Below are 21,130 nucleotides of genomic sequence, written 5' to 3'. Positions count from 1 at the left end.
ACATTTTCTTTAAAAAATGCTTTCACGTCTATTCCCTCATTTTTCATCTTTCACAACAAGTCAGATAAGACTGTATTATCTCAAAGAACAGATGAGGAAGATAGGTTCAAGCCTGGGTACCAGTCCAGACCCTGCTTGATCTGGATCACCTTGCAGAAGTCACTGAACCTCTCTGTACTTCAGTTTCCTTGATGTGAACTGGGGCTAATAACTCTACCAATAGCTGCCTTGGAGGATTGTTTTAGGAAGAGATCACTAACTATAAAGCCTTTTTCACAGTTACTGCCACATGGTAATTATTCATATTCTAGTTGTGGTGGTGGTGGTGGTGGTAGAGGTAGTGGTAGTGATGGTTATCCCTAGTTAATAGAACAGAGTGGTTAATTATTCTGCCTAAGTCACACAGCCAGTTGTTGGTAGAGTTCATATTAGAACTTGGCTTTCTAACTGACGTTAACATATGTCCCACTTTCTCCTAAACCCATATATTCACGGTTATCAGCAGTGTCTCCCTCTGAAACATCCATCAGGCTGTGATCTGGGTTACTAGATTCTTCCTTCCATCTTTCCCTCCTCCTCTTCTTCCTCCTTCATTCTCTTTATTGAAGTTCTGAGACAGAGATTAAATAAAGGAAGAACCCAGAGAAGAAAACCACTTAAAATAATTAGAAGGTTTCTGCATGTAATTTCCTACTCAGCAGAGCAGAGGTTAATTCCCTGGCCCTTTAGCTTAATAAATTCCATTACTTACATGATAACCAAGCATTTGTCCTACCACCATCATGTACAGTAGATTCACAGACCTTTATGAATTACTGCATAATGCAATTTACCAAATCCCAAAATAATTGCGGTCTAATTAGACTGTTCTTGCCGCCACCCTCAGAGAAGAGAACCTCCTAAGCTCGCCACTTGAACCAAGTGCCACTTTCCAGAAGCCTGTGGGGCTTAGAGCCAAACCGCCATCCTGGCTGAGTGCAAAGCAAAAGAGTTGTAACAGCAGTCATTCATGGCTTTGATGGTGATGATGATGATGATGATGAAAACAGCAATGATCGTTACCTTTTACCTCCAATGTGCCAGGCACCATGTTACATTCTTCTCATATATGATTTCAATAATATCCTAGGATGGGTATTAATTCATCCCAAAGCAGTAAAATGACTCACCCAAAGTCACGGACATTGAGTGATAAGGAAACGATGACCAGTTAAAACTAGAACAGACTTTTTCCAAAATCAGTGCACTCTTCTCATGCAACACTTTGGAATCAGGCTCCCTGGTTTAAATTCCAGCTCCATCAGTTATTAACCCTATGGTCAGACTACTTGACCTCTCTGAGCCTTAGTTTCCTCTTCAGCAAAATGGGGATAACAGGCCCTACTTCTTAGGGCTGTTGTGAGGATTCAAGGAGGTAATGCACATAGAGGGTCCAGCTTGGTGCCTCCTCAAGTCATTACCATGCACCTCCTTCCACCACACCAGACAACACGGCTTCTCTCCAACTACACCCCTCTTCTGTGCTCCCAGCCCTCATTCCTTACAGGCTCAGATCCTCCTGTTATCTATTTCCTAGCTGCCCCAGGCACCCTCAGTGGAGACTCTCCAAGACCTACTTCTCTTGGTAGAGTTTCATGCTTCTAAGTTTCCTTGTCTCTTTCCCATTATCCAAACTAACTTCTGCCAATATCCTTCCTAGTCCACAGCTAGTGATTTAGCCAAAGATAGATGATATTTTAAATGTGATGATCATGACAGTTTGGTCAAGTAAAAAAAAGAGAAAGAGAGAGAAGAGACAGTGAGACAGAGACAGACAAAGACAGAGAGAGAGATTGCCAGTTGGCACTGTATTCTGCTGCATAGTAAACAGAGCCCTGGAATTACCATGACTTAAACAAGATAAAGGACCCCAGTTCTTACTGTCTTTGAATCCACTATCCTCAGTATTTGCTTCCATCTGCAGGGTTTCCTCATGTTCATATAATGGCTGCTGCAGCTGCAACCATTATAGCTAAGTTCCAGGCAGCAGGAAGGAAGAAGGGAAAAAAGGGCCAAAGGGCATTTTTCATCCAGCTGTATTAACTCCCTTCTAAGAGTTTTCCCAGAAGCCCATCCCAATGACTTCCACTGGTACCTCACTGGCCTGTACTTTCTGCAAGGGCAACTGGGAAATGTAGTTGTCTTGGTTGTTGTTTTGTTTTGTTGATTTTTTATCTAAGCATTTGGATGCCCAAGATAATGTGGTCTGTTACTAAGGAAGCTGGAGAAGTGGGTTTTTGGTAGGCGACTGGCACTTTCTGCCATTGGAAGGAACAGAGAGAGGTAGGGAAGGAAAACCAGCAAGTGCTGATCACCTACTCCCTGCCAGGCACTGTCTTCAAGGAGTCCACAGTCTACTCAGAAAAGTAGACAAGAAAATAGGCCATATAGTGTGATGAGTGCAATAATGGAGGGCACATGGGCACAGGGAGCTGTAGGGGCACGGAGGAGGCACTTGACCTAGTCTAGATTTCAGGGAAGAGGGGAAGTATGGGATTGAATGGTCAACAGTTGACAGTTTCTCTCAAGTCTTGAAGGACAAATAGAAATCAGTCAAGTGAAGAAGGGGAAGATGTTACTGCACAAAAATGGGGTTCTCCTACACAATGTGCATAAACAAGCCAATTAATTACAGCATCAGCTTTTGGGAAAAGAATTCAGCTGTATTTGGAGAGACTGATCTGCAAGGAGACAGGGGGCACATGCCCTCAGATCTGTCTCCCCAATTTAGGATTCAGGGCAAAATTTAAGAGGCTAGGGAGAACAGGCTGGCATGCGGAAACACTGGCAGGACAGGTTTTAATTGGTGGGCTTCAAGCATTTTTGGTAAGGTAGGGAAGGATTATTAACACCACATCCTCCTGAATGATGGAACCCTCACTTCTGATAAGAGTCCAACTTTTAAGTTCAGGTCATATCCCCGTCCTTTGGTTCTGTGGGGAGGAGAATCTTTGGTTCTGTGGTCATTTCAGGTCAAGATTTCTTCTTCTGCACATGCTCTGGCTACGTGACTTTGCAAATTTTCTGAAAGACAATTTCTTAACCACTCTGTTGATAAGATGGAGTCAGTTGAACTGGTCCTGGAGGGCCCGTGGTTACAAAAGTATTGCAGGAAGAAGCAAAATCACGTGCAATTTTGAGGGGTAGAGAGTTGCAAACAAATGCCTGGATGAGTGGTTAGAGATAAAGCCCAGATCTTAGAGGACCTTATGCCATGGGAAGGACTTCATCCTGAGAACAGTGGGAAGCCATTTAAGGATTTGGAGCACTCTGATGGGAGCAATGAGATTTGCATTTTAGAAAGAACCCTGTGGCAGCCAGGTGTGTTACCACCCAAGGTGGGGTCATCTTACTCGACACGCCAATAGTCGAGATGCAAGGTGGTAGGAGAGAAAGGTTTTTATTACAGCTTGCTAGCAAGGGGGAAGATGGCTGACTAATGTCCAAAAGAACCATCTTACAGAACAAAGACTACAGGCCAGTTATATAAGGGGCTGGTCTTCTGGTGGGGGCACCCATCTGGTCTTAGTTCCTGACAGTCTTTTGTTTTACTGGATATGCATGAGAGACTGGAGCAACACCCTATACCCTGATCTTTCAGTTGTCATTGATGATGGCTATCAGCATAGACTCTGCCCGGGGGTGATCACATTCCTAAGGAACTCAAAAGAACAAAGTTATCAACTTATCGCAGCTGGGAGTGGTCATAAAATCTACAGAGCATGTATATCTCCTGGAGGGGGCATATCTAGCTGGGTTAGTTAATCAGGTCATTCAAAGTTACAATATGGTTTCTTGTCTACAATATGACTTCCCTTATGTCAACCTCTTGTTGACCCGGTATCAGGTGCACAGTGGATTTGGAAGGAGAAAGACCAGGTAGGAAGCTACTTAGACTAATAAAGGCAACAAATGATGGTTTCTGGCTCAGATGGTGGCAACAGGAAGACAAGCAGGTGATATTTAGAAAGTAGAGTTGATATCACTTCATGATCAAGTAATAGACGTGAAGTGGATAAGAGAAACAATAGTAATCCTTCCATTTTACAGGTGAAGCAAATTGTTTTTTGCCACCCTAGAGTGACTTCTGAAGAGCACACTTATCCTTGGATGAAGAAAAGCTCTAGGTTGGATCTTCTTCCAACTCAAACAGCAGTCTGCTAGGTGCATGTGTGCTGTTTGCCCAGACCTCAGAAATGCCGTGTGAATTTTGCAAAGGAGCCAGAGAGAATAAAACTGGAGTAGCTAAAGTGACTTCTCCATTGAGAGTCAAGTTTTCTGTGCCTTTATCACAGTCTCAGCAGCATCTTTCTTCCATCTGATTTATGATCAAAAGGAACCCATGAGCAGATCCTTCTCTTTGAGCTGAGTCATTCAGAAAGGACACAAATCCATCTGAAACTTTTGATCTGAGAAGTGAAACCCTGACTCGGCAAATCTCCCATTGTTGGGCATTACAATTAGCAAATGACCCAGGGATGGTGAAGAGATGTTCGGATGTGATTTAATAAGAACGTGGTTGCAATAAGCACTCAGAATATGTTTGCAATCAATTTGCTGTATACACAACACGCTACCAGAGCAATCTTTTGTGTATGCTGTTGACCTTTATCTCTGGCAATCTTGTCCTATAAAGAAGAGTGAAATCCTCCATTGCAAATCATTAGCACTCAGGAAATGGCTTTAATTTGCATGCTGACAAAGATATTAACTTGGAGGGGGGGGAATAATACAACACGTCCTTTTGTCTGAAAGGCAGTTCGAAATCTGTGTTGTGACTACAGTTGACTGAAGTTCAATTACTGTAATAAATGTATTCCAAATTTCATCTCAATTGCATTTGCATTTTAATGAATGATTCTCACCTTCTTGTCAATTTGGCAGCCAGGCTAGATTTATTAAGTTATTGTATAAACAGGGCATTCTAATGTGGAAATTTAAATGCAAAATATTTGCTCGGTGAGTTGCTTGAACTGGGGTTGCGTTATTAATTTGCCTGTATAGGTTGCCTGGAAATTCAAGAACTTAAGGAGAATGTTTCAGATCTCTTCGGTCCATTATGTTCGCCTGCTCCTCCTCTGAAACCGATATGTCTGGGTGGGCTGACAAAGCAAGGCGTGAGCCAGCCAGATGAAATGGGCTCTCCAAGCCTCCAGCCTCCACAAAGTGGGAAGAAACTGATTTATTTGCTATTATTTGAAAACAGTAAAATTTGTTAAGTGAAAATTTCCCATGTAGGCAATTCCCTTCTGCGAGAGCAGGACATCCCTAAAATCAGATTGCCAGAAGTGTTTGCTCATCTTAATGTCGTTCTGCCTTCCCCATCGAAGCACTCCTGGCTTTATAGCCTCATATTTCTTGCAGGCAGAGATGGAAAATGTGAGTGAAACCCAGCTGGATGCAGAGCCATAATACCATTAAAAGTTGGTGTTTTTTTCTTTTCCAAGTGCATCTGGGCTGTTGGTTTTTAACGAAGTGATTTGCAGTGGTTAATCCCAGGCCCCCCATAATAGAATGGTTCAACATGAGTTCCCTTCACCGCCTCGTAACTCTCCAATCCGCCACAGCTTCTTACAAGGCCCCTGTGAAGAGAGCTGGGAAGACGTTCATTCCCGGTTTCCTTTAGGTACCTTGGGATGGAGCCTGATTCAGGTAATGGGAGACATTGCCAGCAGAGTGCCCTCAAAGATTGAGACTGTCTACTACAGACATGCTTAAAGAACTTTCTGAGATGAGTTGATTGCTAGCATGTGGCAACGTTTTCTTTCAAACTTGTAGCAAGGAAATCAGGCTTCTAATAAAGCCAGTTGGAAGATTTTTTTCTGGAGAGAGTTTTTTAATAGGGGGAAGAGGGTGGCTAGACCTATGCATCTCAGACTTCAATGCATATATGAACCACCTGGGGGTCCTGTTAAAATGCAGATTCTCATTCGGAAGGTCTGAGGGGGGCCCAAGATTCTGCACTTCTTACAAGCTCTTGGATGTTGCTGATGCTGCTGGACCAGGGACCACACTTTGAGTAGGAAGGAGCTAGACTGCATCCCTCAAGGGCGGAATGGCTAGGTCAAGGTTAATAGCCTTGTTACAAGTCTTATGGGCCAGCTGTGTGGATAAATCTAACACCCCAGAAAGGACTTTTAATCTCATCAGAGAATATTAGAAAATTGCTCAAATATTTTATCAAATATGCCAAATACTTCTCAGAAGGTGCTGTTAATTAAGTTATGATCCAAGTTCTGTTCCAGACCCTCTTTTCTCAGGTCTGAGGCAATTTCTTTCTTAATACCTTATTTTATCATGTCTAAGAGGCACACATTTTTTTCACATTTTAGCATCTCTGAACTGGAGATGCAAAGTACAAGCATGTCTTAATTTAATTGGCATGGGTTTTTCCTTCTTTGTGGATCATAAAATAACTGTGCATCTTCTCATGGGTGATGTATTTGTCAGCTATTTTCACCATAATGCTGTATAACAAGCTACCCCAAAACTCAGTGACTTTCAATAAGTGTTTCTTTCTTGCTCATGTGTCTGTAGGTTGACTAGGGTTTGGCTGATCTAGGCTGAGATTACCAGGTTCAGGTCTGTTCCCTGCCTTTCTCATTCTTCTGGGTGCAGCAAAATAGTGGGTTTTGTTCTTGTCATAGACCCAAATGAGCAAGCTCATTTCAAGCTTCTGTTCGAGTTGTATCTGCTAATATTCCATTGGCCAAAGAAGTCACATTGGCGACGCCTAAAGTCGCGGTGCTGGGAAGTAAATTCCACCTCTAATGTAGGGGATGGGGGAGGGAAGGAGTATTTGCTGAATAATGACCCAATCTGCCACCGGGGGCTTCTCGGATTGGGTAAAACATTGACTAAAGGGAGAAAAAGTAAGCCACCAGTTTCTCTTCTACAAGCTGAGAGATGAACTCTGCACGATAGCCCAGAGGGACAAAAACCCAAAGCTTTAAAGCTTCCTGCTGAATGTGCTCATGCTTGCAGCATGCACATGGAGAGAGAGCAATTCTGGAATCAGCCCTCCTGTCTTCCAATCACTGCTTTGCCGCTTTCCAGCTGTTATGACTCTCATCATTTGCTTAACCTTCTCCCTCTGTTTCCTCATCTGTAAATCACTCCAACCTCTCCGGGCTATTAAGTGAGTTGACAACAATAATAGAAGCTCCCAATCATTGAGTCCTATGTACCAGGCACCATACTAAGCCCCTTCCGTCCATCATCTTGTTTAATCCTCCCTACAGCTCTTTGAGGCAAGAACTAATATTTTCCCCATTTGAAGATGAAGATGCTGTGGCTCAGAGAGGTTTAGAACCTGCCTAAGGGAGTAGCAAAGTAAAGATCCCAGCTGGAGGCTGTCCCCTCCAAGCCTTACCGCTGCATGCACTGGCCCTCAAGTTGGAAGGTGCTTGGGAGTGAAACCTGGGCTTCCTGATTTCCGTCCCCTTGGTCTGTCTCAGCTAAGCCCTGCTGAGAGTATTTCTATTACCAAAGTGAGCATTCCTCATTCATCAGCTCACACACAGACTCCGTACAGAGAACATATGTCCCTTAAAAATGAAAACCCGCCCCCGTGCATTGGTTAAGAGGAAATTGCACTGGGTAGGGGGAACTTTCCATTTGATAATCTGCTTCTTCCTCCGCTTGCCTGATGCAGTTAAGTATTTGACTCCCCATCGTTCCTCTTGTGATGTTAGCCAGGGGGGTTTTACATCGTGGCAAGCAGTGAGCAGGAGGCCCCAGGTGAGTGGATTTAAAGGCGAAAACTGCTCTTCCCTGCAAATAGCTCCCTTCACACAAATAGCCTGGTAATCAGCAATAATGATGAAGAAAAATGTAAGGAACATACAAGGGAATTAAGTGGGAATTTGCAAAAATATTAAGCATTTTTAAATGGGCCTCCACAGCACCAGGGGATCACTTGACAGCTCGCTGAATGAACATCCCGCAGCCTGAAGTTCCCAGAATAGGCTGGTGAATCTGACATGAGGGCCCAGACCCTCCCCCAACTCTGTTCATCTCTCACCTGGGTCTTTCCAGAAGATCTAGCAGCTGGGAGTCTGGCTGCCTTGGTTGAAAAGAGGCTGTAATTCCACCAAAATCTTGCTTGCTAGATTCCTCAAATTGGCCAACACCAACTCCCCCATCCCTTTCTGTGAGTTAATTGATAAGGCAGGCATTCATTACTATTTGCATCTAGGGGTTTGTTGTAGATTTGGCTTTTCACAGTGTCCTCCCTGTGCAGATCCTTGAAAGAAATCTCTTCCCAGTTTCAGCTCCAGGAATATCTAGGCATCTCCTGAACAGCTTTTTGAAAATCTTACAGTCATTAGGAATCACATGAGGGATTGTGTTTCCCTCTTTGCATTGGCCACTAGGATGCTCAGGGCCAAATTTGTGCACAAGATCATGTGGAATGAGTTTTGACACTTGTCTTGCCTGATTTTGTTTTCTTGTTTTTCCTGTCTCCTACCTTTCTCACTTTTTTATTTTCTGCCCTGAATACTTTTTGGAATAAGGGCATAAATAAGTCAAATAAATTTTTTACCAACCTCTTAATTACTGCAAAAAAATAGATGACTAAGGTGCAAAGTGAAGACTGTGAATTCATGAAGGATGTGTTCACCTTTGTAATGTCGGTGCCTCGAACAGAACTAGACACATAATATGTGCCTAATACAGAATCTGACAGAGAACAGGTGTCCAGCCCACGGCTTCGTACATAATATTCAAGCCCCTTAATTTACTGTGGCATGGCCCATCAGCCTGTCATTTATTATGAAATTAATTTAATAAGGATTCTGTCAACCCTCACAGTCAAAGAAAATAAGAGTTGGGCTGTTCCGTGAATGTAGGCATGGATATTTGATCTTACTGCATTAGTCTGCTGGGGCTGCCGTAACAAAGTGCTACAAACTGGGTGGCTTAAGCAACAGAAATTTATTGTCTCGCTTCTGGAGGCTAGAAGTCCAAGATCAAGGTGTCAGGAGGGTTGGTTCCTTCTGAGGACTGTGAGGGAGAATCTGTTCCACACCTCTTGCCTAGCTTCTGGTGATTTGCTGGCACTCTCTGGCATTCCTTGGCCTGTAGAAGCATCACTCGGACCTCTGCCTTCATCTTCATATGGCCTCCCCCTGCATGCGTGTGTGTGTCTAAATCTCCCCTTTTTATAAGGACACCAGTCATATTGGATTAAGAGCCCACCCTACTCCAATATGACCTCATCTTAGCTAATTACATCTACAATGACCCTATTTCCAAATAAGGTCACATTCTAAGATACTGGGGGTTAAGGCTTCAACATATGAATGTGAGGGGGACACAGTTCAGCCCATAACACAGACATTGCAGGAGCTGGTTGGTTATAGGTTCTGCAGGGGAAGACGGAGGCTTTTGTCCAGGTACACACTGAAACCAGAGCCCGAAGCCCCCGAGCTGGCTGGGCCAGCTCCGGTGTCCCTGGAACCCTCCCTCCGTCACACACAATCATCACACTGATGAGTCTTCTCGGTGCCCGCCCCACTCTCCGGCCCTGAAAACCATGGTCTGTCCCGGGACCTGACAAGCCTCACTGACAGCCTTCCCCTCTGAGAGAATCTGGACTATGGCAAACAAGGTTTCACAGCTGAGGGGGAGCCCCTGACACCTGCCAGTCAATGACGAGCCACTCAAGTTAGCCAAAGACCCAGTGACTCATGGACTCTTTGGAGTCCATGAAAGGGATTTCCAGGGCAGGCTGGCGAGACTTTCTGATGGAACGGCTGTGTGGCCACATTGGAAATATCCTGACATTCTACAAACCAGCACAGGGAACAGCTGGACTCCGCAGTGAGTCCACTACCTGGGTTCAGACCCCAGCTCTGCTCCTTGCCTGCGCCTCAGGATCCTCATCTGTGAATTGAAATGACAATAACAGCACCCACAATGTAGAGTTGTTGTGAGGGTAATAAGGTAATTCATGGACCCAGAAGTGAGGGGGTTGGGAGGGTGGGTCACGGAAATATTGGAGGGCAGGGCTAAATTCCACCGCAGGTGTGAAATCACAACATTGCCTAGTTCACTAAAACAGCCTCTTAGCCGGATGACTTGCAGCATCTCAAGAGCACGCTGGAAGCACTTGAGAAGTCGCACTGTAGTCCGACGGCAGACAGGGGCCTCTACAGCTCCGTTACTGGGGTCCTGCATGTGAGGATGTTAGCCTGACTTATTAGAGATGAGATTCTTAGTTAAACGGTAAAATCTGCTGCCTCCTGGCATAGCACGCTAGAGCAAAGCTGTGGGGCAGCAGCACCCAGAGCAGCAATGCCACCTGGTGCCTCCCTACATTCTCCAGCCACAGCCCTTCCATCCTTCCTCGTTCCTCCCTCCCTCCCTCCCTCCTTCCTTCCTTCCCCCTTCCTTCCTTCTTTCCTTCCTTCCTTCCCTCCTCCTTCCTTCCCCTTTCTCCCTCCTTCTTTCCTCCTTTCATTCCTTCCTTCCTTTCTTTCTTCTTCCCCCTTCCTTTCTTTCCGCCTTCCTCCCCTCTTTCCTTCCTCCCTTTTTTGGAGCAGAACCTTCCGGTCAAACAAAAGTCTTAAATAGAACCTCAATATCTAAAGCAAGCAAATATAATATTTTAACAGCACAAAATATACTATGTGATATCACATCATATTCTTTTCAATGAAAACAAAACTTTTCTTAATTTAAAATTGTACTTGCCCAAGGACTTTGCACATGCTGTTCCCTCTGCTTGGAACACTCTTCCTCCAGATACCTGCACGGTCTACTCCCTCATCTCCTTCACGTCTTTCCTCAAAGGTCACCTTCTCTGCCAAGTCTTCACTGGCCATCCATTTAAAATGGAACTGACACCCCCACCCCTGGCACTCACTCTCGCTGTGTCTCTGCTTTATGTCCCTCCACAGCTCTTAGCATATTGTCTACAACTTACTTCTTTGTTTCTGTCTGTCTCCACCCCCTGGAATATAAGCTTCATAAGGGCAGGAATTTTGTGGTTGTTGGCTGCTGTATCTCAGCACGTAGAATAGTGCCTGGCACATAGTAAGTGATCAATAAATTTTTGATGAACATTTGATAAGGATGCAGCTATTCAGACAAACACACAAATTTGAAGTTGGGTATGAATTATTGCAGTAAAGAATCTGACTCCATTTTTGATGTGTGACTTGACAGCTTTTGAACTTCCCCGCTCCCTCTTCCCGCTCTGTCCCACATCTGGGCAAGCTGATAAGAAAGCCCAGGTCTCCTTCTTGGTGCCGGCGGGAAGTTCAAACCACACTCAAGCAAGGGGACCCTTGCCCCAGCCCCACTCCCTAAACACCATGACACCCTAAGCCAGTCACCCCTCCCCGCTCTCTCGAGCTGACGTCAGACCTGCTTGGATGCCTTCTCTGCTCTGCCCAGAAAGCCTCATTGTGTGAATGATAATCATTTCATACCCTTTTGGTGCATGTGAGGTGTCAGTCTCGACCTGTGAACCAAATTTTGAGAGAAGGGTCTCTGTGAAGTAACACAATAATGAAAAACAGTTGAGGTCACATCAGCCCCACTCCCAGGTCAGCTCTGCATTTGCCTTGTGCTACGTCAAGAAAACCCTCATTTGTGAAATTAAAGGGTTGCCAATGGTGGAAGTTTTCTCTCTGTCAGGTTATCTCGCAACCTCTCAACACTCTTTGATTAGTGGATTCAGAAGCTTGAAAGCAAAACAGAAGCATGTTTTTGTTTCAAACACGACTTCCACATCATATCAACTGCTTGCATTCCTAAACTTAAAAATAAAAGCCAAGGGGCTGGCCCAGTGGTGCAGTGGTTAAGTTTGCAGGCTCCACTTCGGCAGCCCAGTGTTCACAGGTTTGGATCCCAGGCACGGACCTACACACTGCTCATCAAGCCATGCTGTGGCGGCATCCCACATTCAAAATAGAGGAAGGTTGGCATAGATGTTTGCTCAGGGACCATCTTCCTCAAGCAAAAAGAGGAAGATTGGCAACAGATGTTAGCTCAGGGCCAATCTTCCTCAGCAGAAAAAATAAAAGCTAATCAAAAGCACCTGGAACTGACAATTATGGGCCAAAGTTATCTGTAATGTGGTTTCCCTGTGTTACACTAGGTTATGCATTCATTTGTTTTTGCATAATAATTTTATACTTGAGGAGCCTGAGAGATTATTTCGCTGTGACAAGCATATGAGCTGGGCAGATAATGTCCGTTCCTTGCCTGCAACTGACTGGCTGGATAGATATGTGACATGTAGCGTAGACATTCAGAAAATTTTACAGGAGCTGAGAGGCAGGGTCTAAATCTAGAAAAAGATCACTGGTGACCTTCCAGTGACATATTCATAAGAAACTCAAGTACTACATTTCATCAAATCTAAAGCACACCATTAAAACAAAACAAAATAAAAACACTGCCATTCAAATTAAGACAAGTGCTTTCTTATCACTTAGAATTTTTATTTCATAAAAATATTATATGTCATAATTTTTAAAAAGCTCTTTTTCACCTACCTAGACAATTTTTCATATATCACTCTCTGTTCACAGAGAAAGGAAAATGTAAGAGAAATACATTGAGTAAGATAGCCTTCAAATTTCTTCCCATTCAAAGCCCTGCTCTTCTGAATCACTTTTCCACTCAGGGTCAACAAAGTCTGGTGCAATGGTTCTTAAAAGGACACTCTGCAGTTGTCTCCAGAATTTTCTTCCTACCTGCTGACTCCCGGTCTGCAAGTTTTTATATTGGCACTTTCTTGATTTTATAAGAATATGTCAAAGAAAAGGACTTTTCAGACCCCAGCTTATGGCCCAATGGTTTGTTGTCTAAAACGTCAAGGGGGCAGTCGTCTGATCTGGCTACCAAGAGTATCAACCAAGTCTGAGCATACACAGACAGTGACAACCACCGCACAACTGCCATCTGGCTGGCAGTGACCGAAAGGCCAATGGTTGTAAGACACACCCTCATCTCAAAGATGTTAAGATGTGAAAAAATGTGCCTGGCAACATTGGCAAACTAAGGTAAATGCAATGGAAATGGAAGGGAGGAGCTTGTACAAAATGGATTTAGCTGGTGTACCACAGGGTGTTTTGTGGTTTTAGTATTGCTATTAGCTTAAAAATTGTTCATGGAAACTCAGTCAGACATTTGCAGATTCCTGAAGCTTTTCTAGAAGGTATGTTCCTAGCAAACCCCAAATCCAGGCTCACTTAAATCCAGAACCCAAGGCCCTACACCTTCTGTTCCCCACCGTGTTGCCGGCTTTTGCTCTGACCGCCCTCCCACCTTCCCTCTGTGCTCTAGCTTTTTAAAGATGCTTGTAGCTCCCTAAACAGGCCGTCTTTAGACTCACCTGTCCTAGTCAGTTCAGGCTGCTGGACCAAAGTACCATAGACTGCGTGGCTTGTAAATAACAGAAAGTTATTTCTCACGGTTCTGGAGCCTGGAAGTCTGATACCAGGTCAAGTTCTGGTAAGAACCCTTTTCCAGGTTGTAGACTGCTGACTTCACATTGTGTCCTCACATGGTGGAGGAGAGCAGAGAGAGGAAGCAAGCTCTCTCACAACTCTTATAAGGGTACTAATCCCATTCATGAGACCCCATATAATCCTAATTACCTCCCCAAAACCCTACCTCCTAATACCACCACATTTGGAGGTAGGGTTTCAACATATGAATTTCGGGAGGACGTGGACATATAGTCCATAACACACATCTTTGCATTTACAACCACTGTTCCATTCACTGGTGTACCATTTCCCATGTATTCCTACTGGTAAATTGCTAATTAGCACAAATGTCACCTCCTCCGGGAAGCCTCCTTGGATTTCTCCAGGTTCCTGTAGCTTTTTGGCACATTGTGTGGAGAGTATGTTTGTGGATGTGCTTCCTCCATTACACTATGAACTCTCTGGGGGCAGATGCCTTGTTTTATTGTTTTGTGTAACCTCAGTCCCCTCACTGGCACCTGGAATAGCATGCTCTCAGCCAATGCCTGCAGAGAAGTGAATGAATGAAAAGTTATCACTGTGCAATGTGGTTTGAAAAATACTGGAAAAGCCCCACTTCCTACTTCCCAGCATTCTCCCAATGGACATTTGAAAGAGTCAACCGCTGAAATGAAAATACCCTTAGGAATATCTTAACTCTTCCTAGCAAATGAGCAGGGATTAATTAATCACATCAGAATCTAACCATGGCAGCTAGCCGAGAATATTCCCATCTAAAACTGAGCACAAGGGAAAGAACAGGAGAGGGGAAGAGGCTGCTCAGAGAGAGAGAAAGGAGATATCACTCTATCCAGGAAGATGTCTCCATCTACCCCCAAGTCTGAATTAGGTGCCTTCCTCCTAGAAAACTCAGAGTCCTCCCACCCCCATCACTCTGTGATCATTGACTTCTCATGTATCTCTCTCCCCTCACCAGACCAGGAACTCTAAAGGACACAGTGTCTTGATCATCACTATATTCCCAACAGTCACCACAGTGCCCAACACGCACTGGTTGCTCATGAGGAATTTAGAGAATAAACAAAATTGAATTCAGAGCCCACATTCATGTCTGGGGAACGTGGTAGTGGTTCAATATGGCACCTGACAACGTACCAGATTGTCAGACAGGTGGACAGTCAGAGAGAGACGTACACATCCCTGGCCTCACTCCTCCGCCACAGTGCTCCCAACTCCAGCCCCAAGGTGACAATGGGCAAAGGGGAGGGAAGTGTGTAGACCACCGAGCACAGAATGTCTTTGCATCAGGCCAGTATCAAGATGTCTGATTAGGAAACAGTGATTGAATCAGGGAGAAAAGAATAATAATAAAGTCCACATCAAGCACCTACACGTTATTTACTCAAGTTCTGCAGCCATGGGTAGTATATGAAGCAAATGTCAGTGTTTAGGCGAACCTAAGAGAAAGCAGCCTTGGCCAGGAGCCAGGCCATATAGCGCTGATCTGCTACTGATTATCATGGATGAGCCAGACGCCTTGCTGACCCCTTTCCTTGCATGAAGGTATCTAGTCCTGTGGGGTGTGAATTGTTATGTTCATTTCACAGCCCCTAATAGAGTGCCTGGCACATAGCAGGTGCTCAATAAATGTTGGTGGAGTGATGGAGTGATGAAGGAACTGAGACCTGGAGAGGTAAAATAATTTGTTCAAGGTCTTTGGTGAGAAGTGGATCCAGAATTCGAGCTCAGGTCTCTGGAATTCTAAGGGTGGGAAATTTCCTGCCCAGCAGGCACCAGAGTGCCCTTCAGTGATCATCAGTCATCACTGTGTTAATAGTCAACTCCTCTCTCTCTCTCTCTCCAGATTCTTGATTCAGTCAGTGAAGATAGGCAGGGGGTACTTTACCATGCTAAGGGAGGAGAGTGCAATGAAAAAGAAGCAACAACAACTTCAGAAACTGAAAGAGGAAGAAAGACATAAATTCCAACCAGCCAAAAAGATCTCAGAAATCCAGTACGGGGACATTCTTTTGACGTAAGTAGACGCACTGGCTGTGGCCCTGATGGTCTTGGGAAGGACCATTGAGAGTGAATGCTGCCTGTTGGTCGGGTTGAGGGATGGCAGCCATCTCAGAGTGGGAGGCCCTTCTTAGACTGGTGTCTAATGACTTCTTTTAGTCTGGTCCAACCTACCTCTTCATCCTCACCTTCTGGCATTCAGGGGAATATCTTCCACTACATATGTCTGTCCTCATATCCCATGCTAAAAGCTACACAAGAAATATTGCTGGCCCTCAAATGTGTCCCTTTCCCCTCCTTCCCAGGCTTGTCTCTACCTTTAGGCCTTTTCCTCTGCTGTTCCTTGGGCCTTAAATACTCTTCTCTACATCCTCTTCGAACTAAAGTTCCACTTATCATTCAAAGCCCAGCTTAAATGCCACCCTCTCCTGATTTCCTGGATTTCAGCCCAACCACCTCCAGACCTCATTTGGACTCTGGGTTCCCATAATGTGTTTGTTTGCTAGTTTGCTTTATTCCATGTCAATGTCCCTGTTCTAGACCTTCACCTGAAACCCCAGACCCTAGCTCAGTGTCCCACCCAAAGCAAGTGGAGAAAAACGTTTGTTGGTCTGTGGAATGAAGTAGTCCCCCTCTTCTTTTAAAGGTCTTTTCTCTGGTTGGGAGAGGACCATCAACAGACTGGTCCATTATGAAATGTCCATTCATTTAACAATAACAATAATACTAATAATAACCACAACAATAATTTATAATGAGTATCTACTATGTGCTCTATGCACATCTTTTCATCTAAATTTCAAAGCATTCCTATGAGATGGGTGCTATTATTAGTCCCATTTTAGAGGTTAGAAATGAGGCTTAGAGATGCTCACATAATTCCCCTTATGACTAAGGTCATAAGTTAGAAAGCATCTCTGAACCCCAAAGTGAATGACACCAGAATCCATGGACTGTGCCATTTTGCATGGACAAAATCGCGGGATGCTTAGCTTGCGCAGACTGAATGAGGCACAAACCAGGGGTGGAAAGGAAGTGCTGAAGCAGGTAGGGAGGAAATATATAGTAGAAATGGCTGTTGTCCTAGTGGACTAGTGGTCTCAGCTCTGGCTGCACATTAGAATCGCCTGGGCAGTTTATAAAATACCATTGCCCAGGGTGCTTCCCAGACCAACTACATCCGACTCTCTGGGGTGTTACGTGGACACAGTATTTTTTAAAGCTCCCCTAGAGGATTCCAGTGTGAAGCCAAGGTCCAGAGCCGAGTGCTAGGTTACCTTCAGGACCCCACATTGCCAGGTTGCTGCTAAAGAGGAAACGGAACCGGCAGCAGATATCCCCTTCCCTCTGCACCATTTTTCAAATTCTGTTCTCCGCAATGTTAACTTGAAGAAACGTGAATATGTGCTTCTTAAAAACCAGGGTCCCATGAGTGGGGTCATACAATATGTGACCTTTCTGTGTCCGTCTTCTTTCACTTACTGTAATGTTTTTGAAGTTCATCCCAGACAGAGAGCAGATTGGTGGTTGCCAGGGGCTGAGGGAGGCGGGAGTGGGGAGTGACTGCTGAATGGGTATGGAGTCTTTTTTAGGGGGATGAAAATATTTTGGAACTAGATTAAGGTGATGGTTGCACAACCGTCAATTCAAATGCCATTGAATTGCATCCTTTAAAACAGTTAACTTTATGTTATGTGAATTTCATCTTAATGAAAAAAAAGATTCTGGTCTGTGAGGCCCTGGGTTGGAGTTGATGGGGCTGGACACTCATGGTCAGGGATCTCCTTAAAGTTCAAGGTGGCAGATGGGAACTCAGAGTGCAAGACCATGAGGGGGCTGGTATATTTCCAGTTACTTTCCCCTGAAAATGTGGCCCTTGGAAATCCCAGCTTATTATAGGAAGGGTCTCCTCTTTGACTCCTTGTAAGTGCAGACCCTGGGCTTTGGTTTCTGTCCCCCTTGCCTGGGAAGCTATCAGAAGGAAAATTAACCTTTTCTAAGCTGGCACATGGCCTTAGGACCAAAGCAGCACCCATGCTAGCTTACCTCTCTGGTTCCAGTCTCTCTTCGGTTTTGGCCAGAGATTCCCACGTTGTTGTCAGCTCTCTGCCACTCTTTTTTTTTTTTTTTTTTTTTTTTATGCCTTACAATCCCCACTTCATGCCTTTTAAGGAGTGGGCACCCCGAGGAGGAGCCTTTTTGGTGAGCAGGGGGGATTCGAGTGAATTCATAGATGCAGAGGAAGAGCAAAAGTGCTTCGCCTAAGAGATGGGATGGAGACGAGCAGAAGATGAGCCGAGAGTGTAAGCGGAAGGGACCTTTGCGGGAGAGAAGAGAGAAAAGGCAGCCATCACTGGGAGAGAACAGAGATGTCTACTGAGGATTTTTATGAGGTTTTGCCTCATCATGTGAGATGTAAATCCGTTCTCTGTTTCCCCACAAGATCTTCAGTAAAATATCGATGGCTCCGTAAATATCATTATGGTCTCGGACCTTTATCTTGGCCAGTTTCAAAGTAAGTTTGGGGGGAGGAAGACAAGCTATCTTGACCCACGCCCATTCTCATTGCATAACCAAGCACTATATATTGAAGACCTACTGTGCGCAGGCCCTCTGATGGCATGGAGAAATGAAAAGGATTAAGGGACAGTCTCTACCACATATGGTGCCACAACAAAGTACCCTGGGGGTGCACACTAAAGGCCCCTAAGAGTGCCTGTAGAGGAAGAACACTGCCGTGTGTTCTTTACCCTCATACCACAACCACACTCACAACACTACTGACCCCAGATTGTGGGTTTTTTCCCCACACCAAGCAATTCTCTGTGACACCAGCTGGGTGTCCTACCTTCCAATTCAGTTCTGACACCTTCTACCAGGAGATAGCACCAGATGCCACAGGTTAAGGGCTCAGTCCCACAAGACTGTCCCCACATCAGACACTAAATGCAAGTCCCAGGTTGTCACCTGTAACTCTGACCGACCAGCTATAAATCAGGGTTCCCATGACTCCCTCCTTGGGTTGGATAATTTTCTAGAGTGGCTCACAGAACTCAGGGGAACACTGACTTATATTTACCACTTTATCATATAATAAAGGATACAAGTGAACAGCCAGATGAAGAGGTACATACGGTGAGGTCTGGAAGAGTCCCAAGTGCAGGAGCTTCTGCCCCCATGGAGTTGGTGAGTGCCACCTTCCTGTTCTGTGGACGCGTTCACCAACCCAGAAGCTCTCCGAAGCCCCTACTTTAGAGATTTTCATGGACGTTTCACCATGTAGATGTGATCAAATCTCCAGCCCCTCTCCCTTCCCAGAGGACTGGCAGTGGGGCTGAAAGTTCCAAGCTTCTAATCACGGCTTGGTCTTTCTGTGGACAGCCGCCATCCAGGGGCCCACCAAGAGTCACTTCATTAGAATAAAAGATGCTCCTATCACCAGGGAAATTCCAGGGGATGTAGGAGCTCTGTGTCAAGAACCAGGAGTAGAGACAAATATATATTTTTTCTAGTATTTCATAATGCCCATCCTCTTAAGTGTAGGTAGTGAAAAAGAATCTGGAAAGACTCCCCAGAGGTGTGACTTTTGAGCAAGATCTTTAATGCTGAACAGGAATTCATTGGGTGACAAAAAGAGGTGTGGTTAAAAGACATATCAATATCGGCCCACCAGAAGTTCCTGCAGCCAGCATTTCTGGTTAGGAGGGCCAGGGCTGGAAAAGGAGGGTGTGATGGTGTTGTCTTTTGCCAAAAGTCAGAAACATTGTTTTCAGAGTGAAAAAAAGCAGGCAAGTCATTACCTGAGCCACCTCCATCCAGCCACTCAATGGGCCACTAAAGTGTCCTCATGGGGCCTTGAAGGGGCACATGATACAGAGAAGGCCACTTAATGAGCAGAGGGGTTCTTACTCTTTCCATGAGGGTCCTAAGAGCTGAGTGCAAATTCTGCCTTCCCTGAGCCTGGTGGTGCTCGTAGAGTCTGGTACTCCTACTGACGCTAGCCAGCTGGCAGCCTTTCCCTGGAATAAAGAGAAGGAATTAACTCGTGGGTCTTTTTTTCAGGAGCTCCGCTCAGATTGTCAGACAAACGAACAGGCACTGGGGAAGGCGGGGGTGTCTGTTAAAGATCCTCCTATGACTGTTTAAATAGTCCGGTTGTAAAATTTCCCCTGTTAGGACGGGGTTTTTAATCCATGGTCACAGAACACAGTTCTCCCTTCTTCCATCCATGTTTCAGTGTGCAAGACATGATTTATTTAAAGTTTAATAAGTTTATATATGCATGAGATCGCTCCTCTCGTGGACATTGGTCTGGTTACATCTTATCTGGTGGATTCTATGAGCTGTACAAGGCTGGTTATTAAAATAAAACTGGAGACCATTACTGCAACATAACCATCAAAGGTGGGTGGGAGGCAAGGGTTATAAAATAGCACTAGGAGATTGTCCACACCAGTAGAGAGTAGTGATTAAAAGTGCAGAACTTGGGTTCAAGTCCTGATCCTCCCATACAGCTGTTTAACTTTGGGCAAGTCGCTGTACCTCTCTGAGCCTCATTTTGCTTCAGTCATATGAATGGTACCAAACTCCCAAGTTTGTTATGAGGATTAAATGAAATAATGCTTAGCACAGAGCCTGGCATATGAGACGTGCTCAGTAATTGCTACTATTATTATGCAATAAAGCGTAATATGAATTTGATCTCTCTGGGCCTCAATTACCTATAGTCCTCAGATTTATGGCTAAAAAATCTTAATTTCCAGCAGGCTAGAAAGCATCTCACATCTAAGACCTATGCTTCTATAAATATAATTCCAATCACAGAAGCATTGAAAATACAAGTGTTCATTTATAAATACTTTTTAACAAAGTATTTGATCTTGTGCATTATAAGAGCAAAAGGGATTATTTTTTTCCCCTGTGGATCTAAGACCATAGGATAAGTTCTTTTAGACAAAAGTTTTAAGTCTGACAAACTATGCAGGGAAAAAAGAAAATCAAGGAAGTCCCAAAAGATTTCTGCCTGCAAGCGGTCTTTCCCACTGTGTTCAATGACCTCATTTTTCAGCTGCAAATTCAGCTGAAAAGGTGAAAAAAACAACCAGTAGAATTTGTCTTATTATTGCAGTTGAGAGAAGACGTAAAACCAGAGATTAAGGAGTGTAAAAGCTGGGTTGATTTCTATGTATTCTAAACCACTAGGGGACACAGTTGAACCAGCAAGACTGGGCATGCCAACGTATTTGCTTGTGGCTTCCTCAGCTCTAGGGTTGAATAAAGAGCTCATGGACATGGAAATACTAGATTCTGGTCCTATTTTTTAGTTAACTCTGTGACCCCAGGATTGTCCTCTAATTCCCAGAAGGAAGGTAAATTCCTAAGGTGTGCCCCTACTTTGCCTCCTCTGCCCCTGTCCATCTCATTCCCCACACTAAGCCACTAATCTTTTCAAAACATCAATTGCTCCCAGCTTAAAACCCTCAATGGCTGCCGTACTTCATAGGATACGACAAAGGCTGAGCAAGGCCACAAGGCCCAGACATGCTAGCCCTTGGCTCATCCCTCCAGCCCCTGTTCATAGCCTCCTCTTTTTCCCTCTGCCACAGCGACATTCTCCAACTTTC

General features: G+C 44.6%; 1 protein-coding gene across 1 annotated transcript in view; it reads left to right on the top strand.

Annotated features, from left to right (window-relative positions):
* The window catches only part of CCDC60 (coiled-coil domain containing 60), a 157,752-nt gene that overhangs the window by 89,348 nt on the left and 47,274 nt on the right, over positions 1 to 21,130 (top strand). Inside the window, exon 3 of the mRNA XM_014787226.2 lies at positions 15,352 to 15,522. Within this exon, the coding sequence (XP_014642712.2) occupies positions 15,352 to 15,522 (171 nt within the window). The remainder of the gene's footprint in view (positions 1 to 15,351; positions 15,523 to 21,130) is intronic.

This window comes from Ceratotherium simum, chromosome 35 (genome assembly GCF_057802395.1).
Source record: "Ceratotherium simum simum isolate JZ-2026a chromosome 35, ASM5780239v1, whole genome shotgun sequence".
Lineage (NCBI taxonomy): Eukaryota > Metazoa > Chordata > Mammalia > Perissodactyla > Rhinocerotidae > Ceratotherium > Ceratotherium simum.
This window is presented reverse-complemented; position numbering and strand designations above follow the sequence as displayed.